The following is a 4,491-nucleotide window of genomic DNA, read 5'->3' as shown; positions in this document are numbered from 1 at the left end:
CTTAACTCTGTGGAAGAGGTGTTCAAAGTCTGAGCCAGCGCAGATGTGGCCTGGTCCTCCATCTCTAAAAGGAGACTTCTGAGGTTTGTATGTGGTAGAAGGAGGGGGGAGCACTAGAAATTACCATCAGCAGCACTCTTCTCCAGGGACCCCAAATAAACACCTATTCTAAATAAATAAATTTGTATAGCAGTGGACTCGTTTGCCAAGCCCCTTAGCTAGTCTCCATCGGGGTGCTTCCCACATGGAGAGCCTGTAGTTTGGTGATTTGGGACCTGGTCTGAATCTTGCATGCTTGGAGCCCTCCACATGGGCCGGCCGGAGTCTGTCCCCCTCCCCACAGAATCCCCCTGTGTGAGTACACCCCACCCCACCCCATTGTGCGCACCGTTCAAATTCCTGGAGATCTGGCAGCAGAGTGGAAGAGGCCTGTGAGAGATCGACCTTTTTCTCCTCTTCTTCCTCCTCTTCCTGTCTCCCTTCCTCCTCTCTCTCTTCATCATGTCCTCCTTCCTCATCAACCTTCCCGACAGCCTCAGTGGGGCACCACGGAGGAGAGCTGTTCTGAGGTAAACTACTGAGGAACACACTGGGGGAGAATACAGAGTCAAGAGAGAGCTAGGCCAATATCGCCAGCGAGTCTACTAACTATATACGCCAACTGTCTAGGTGACAATCAAGTAACACTCAGGAATACAAGATGGCAGGTGCATCGCTTGAGATTCAGTCGGTTTACCATCGCCACAGGGCACAGAGGAGAACTCGAGTGCTTATTTCGTTCCTCTGTGGACAGGAAGGCGGTAAAGCCTGCATGGAGTGAGACTGGAGGGGATTTCTTTCTTCTTGACACATTTTTTTAAGCCCTTCACATGGTGTAATTTGATTTTTAATAAAATTTCCACTAGGCTATAATATAGCGAGTATTTAATAGTATATTGTTAATTTAATTAGTATTAAATATTAATTTAGCAAGAATATATATTTAGTAATTATTTACCACAGGCTGTAATACACACTCATTGTTAAAAATTTGGAAAACAGGACCGGAGAGATGGCTCAGTGTTGAAGCACACTGGTTGCTCTCCCAAAGGAGCCAGGTTCAAATCTCAGCACCCACATGGCTGTTCATAACCATCTATAACTCCAGTCCTGGAGATCGAACACCCAGTCTCCAGGTATAGTGCACACACATGGGCATACATGCAGATAGAATACCCATGCATATAAAATAAAAATAAAACAGAAATATTTTGACTTAAAAAAATAAAATAAAAAATTGGAAACCAGAGGAAAAAGCACAGAGAAGAAAGTCATAGTTCTAAGTGTCCACACTAAAAAACAGTCAAACAAAACTTCTGAATCCCAGTATCCCTTCATGCAGGCAGAATTTGGTAGGCTGTAACAAGCAGCTTGGAGCCCTCTCTGGGATGGGTAACCACGGCTTGCACTCTGGGTCTCGTCAGAGGTCAACCTGGACATATATCATGCCATTGGAGATGGAGATGCCACGGGACCATGGGCATAACAGGAGCCCGACGGGTGCCCCTCAAGTCCAAGGTGTAGTCAGAGCCACTCTGGAGCCCGTGGGTTCCGTGCCCAGGAAGGGGCATTTGTCATGTTTAGACAGCAATGCCGAGCAGAGACTGTACGCACACACCGTGCATGACAAGCACAGGCAGCGAGAAATTCAAATGGAAAACTTGACTTCCCTTATGCTTTGGATACCAAGTTCCCCTCCACCCTTTCCCAAAAAGTCTCATGTGTTGAGGGCTTGGTCTCTGTTGGTGATATGGTTTTGGGGAGTCTTGGAAACATCAGATTGTAGGGCCTAGCTAGAGGAAGTAGCACTGGGGTGGGGTTTTGGGGGTATCTTGTCCATGGCCCCTTCTTATCTCTCTCTCTCTCTTTGCTCCCTGTCTTCTGTGAGGTGAGCAGCCCCTCCCCTTCCACACATTCCTGTTCAAGCTCACAGGACCAAGCAACCATGGACTGAACTGTTTGCAACTGTGAGCACAAGAAACACTTCCTCCTCTGAACTGTCTGTCGTCTCGGGGATCTGAGTCACAGTGATGAGAAGGGTAACTAACCATGGAGCCAAAAAAGGAGAAAGACATTCCTCAAGACAGTCTCTCTGTTCAAGCTTGGCTGTGACGCCAGCTGAGACCCCTCCACAGCTGTAACACCCGTCTTTCCCCTAGGGCACTAGGGCTGCTCTGGCTCTACAAAGGCTAATTTGGCTTGTATTTTCATGAGATTTGAAAAGGATTGGTATTTTTAGTATATATATGTATATATCACACCCACCCACACAGAAACATCAAGATATAAGGATAAACTCCACGATATTATTTCTCTAAAGTGGTGTGGAAAATTATCAATACCAGATGGGTGGCTAGCCTTCAGGGTTAACGTGACCTTTCTTTGAGAGGTGAGATGATACAGTTTCATGCTTTTCTGTATTTTTCTGATTTCTGTAATAAGCATGAGCCACTTAGGAAGAATATCCATGGCATGCTATTAAGATAAAAGAGCACAGAGTTCTCTCCAGAATGAGACAGCTCTAAGTGGTTGAGCCACAGCCCTGATAGCCTCGCTTACTATAAGAGTTCCTCTGCATCGAAGGCTCCCTCCTCCTGGTGCCTGCCAGATCTTACCTCTCATCCTCTGAGTACATTCTGGCATATTCTTCCTTGACCTCCTCTAAGCTGTTGGCATTCCCATCCTCCAGGTTGTAGGCGTCTATGAGGGAGGTGAGGGCCAGAGTCATAAAGCGAAAAACCAGACCCTTTGGGTCTCTCCTGCCTGTCTGGTTCAGGGAGCCTCGGGAGGGGGCCTGGAAAACCTTGACCCTCCCAGGTTTACAGAGTGCAGTCGTTTCCCACTTCTCCTCCAAGACATGAGGAGAGAGCTCAGGTCAGTACTGGTCACTAAAGCTGAGGTCAGGGGGCCTTCAGCAGTATCATGTTAGAGAACTCATCAAACCCACACAGCCTGGGGACCCTTGCCCATGTTGCTAGAGTGCAAATTCCCTGAGACGGGGGCCAGTTATGATAAACTGTTGCTCCTAACAGGAGTCTGCCTATGTTGTGAAACATAGGCTCTGCCTTCAATGGGAAACCCGAACCGGCCTTCTCTCGGGGGAGGGCGCTCTTGCCTTTGAGCTTCAGCAAATTATCCAGGGTTTGTTCCAGCTCTTGGATATGAATCTTTGTCTTATTCAGTACCTGCCACTGAGGACACAGACACAGTTGAGAAGACAGCCTTTCAGAGCTGCAGGGACTATTTTCTTTTCTGGGCCCAGGAAACCCCTTCCATGCAAAGTCCCACCCTTGGCCTTGTCTGTACAGTGGAGAGGAGGTTTGTCCCACTACACAGAAGGCATGGAGATACGTTTGTATTCTAGAATACCACAGTCTCTGGAAACACGCCATGGTCAGAAAGCACCTGCCGTGGCTGCAGAGGCTGCTTGCAGGTGGGATACAGGTAAGGAGGCTCAGCAGGGTCAGCCTCAGTCTTTCACAAGGGTCCACTGGACTTCTGCCCAAGTTGTGACCACGTGCAACTCAGTATCCTTCCCTCAAAATGTGCATTTGCTAAATACAAATACGTCATATAGCTAGGCGTGGTGGCCTATGCCTAGAATCCCAGAATTCAGTAAGCAGTCAGGAGGAGATCAGGAGCTCAAGGTCAGTTGAATAGTGAGTTCAAGGCCAGCTTAGGATACATGACACCCTGTTTCGAAAAAAAAGGGGGAACAAATAAAATAATTAAACACCTTTTTATGTCATCAAAGCGCATTTCACGTGATCTAAGAATAGCAAATGTTCTATGACTCTGAACTCAGAAGTTTACTCTTCCTTCCCTTCCCGCGAACATGACACGCAAACTCACCGCATAACCACATGTCTTCCCCGGACCCCTAATGTCCCCTCTTATGTCAGGCTGCTCTGTGGCTGGTCGAGAACCGTGTCTTTGCCAGTTTGCTTCGGGGCAGCAGGGCGGGCAGCTTGAGGCCAGCTCTTGCCTCGCTCAGCAGTCCCCTGTGGAGGAATGTTTCCCACATCCGTAGGGCCCCCCATACCTTTGAGGCTGTGAGATCAGACTGAGAGTAAACAGTCTTCCTCAGGTTGTTGAAGAGCCCCGTCAGGGTGGCCCGATGGCGGGCCTGGGACAGGCGTCTGCGGGCCACCCGAGACTCAAGCTGCTGCAGCTCTGCCACTGGCTGGGGTGCCCCTTCATCATTGGGATGGTTGCCTTCTCCAGGGGTGGCCATTATAATCTACAACACAATAGACCCGTTTTAGCACTGCACATTAAAGACACAACATTGAGGAAGACAGACGGACAGAAAGAAGGCAGCTCTCAAGGCTGCGAATATACCAATGAGCCCTACATAGCAAGTCACAAGTGAACTCCACGTCTCCTACTGAAGCATGACTCCTCAAATCACAAAGCATTTACAGTGAACTTTCAGTTGAGGGACACTGGGGC

At 48.5% G+C, this 4,491-nt stretch overlaps 1 protein-coding gene across 2 annotated transcripts in view; it reads right to left on the bottom strand.

The window, feature by feature from the left end:
- Stra8 (stimulated by retinoic acid 8) overlaps positions 1 to 4,273 on the bottom strand; it is an 11,473-nt gene extending 7,200 nt beyond the window's left edge. Inside the window, exons 1-4 of one of the 2 annotated variants that reach the window (XM_075953777.1) lie at positions 4,082 to 4,273; positions 3,155 to 3,230; positions 2,655 to 2,739; positions 389 to 589 (exon numbers count right to left, since the gene is read on the bottom strand). In XM_075953777.1, coding sequence (XP_075809892.1) covers positions 389 to 589; positions 2,655 to 2,739; positions 3,155 to 3,230; positions 4,082 to 4,273 — 554 coding nt within the window. The remainder of the gene's footprint in view (positions 1 to 388; positions 590 to 2,654; positions 2,740 to 3,154; positions 3,231 to 4,081) is intronic. The other variant, XM_075953778.1, reaches the window with a different exon arrangement.
- Positions 4,274 to 4,491: the final 218 nt, after the last annotated feature.

The sequence above is a fragment of the Microtus pennsylvanicus genome, chromosome 19 (assembly GCF_037038515.1).
Source record: "Microtus pennsylvanicus isolate mMicPen1 chromosome 19, mMicPen1.hap1, whole genome shotgun sequence".
Lineage (NCBI taxonomy): Eukaryota > Metazoa > Chordata > Mammalia > Rodentia > Cricetidae > Microtus > Microtus pennsylvanicus.
The sequence above is the reverse complement of the archived record's forward strand: the minus strand, read 5'-3'. Positions and strand labels throughout refer to the sequence as shown.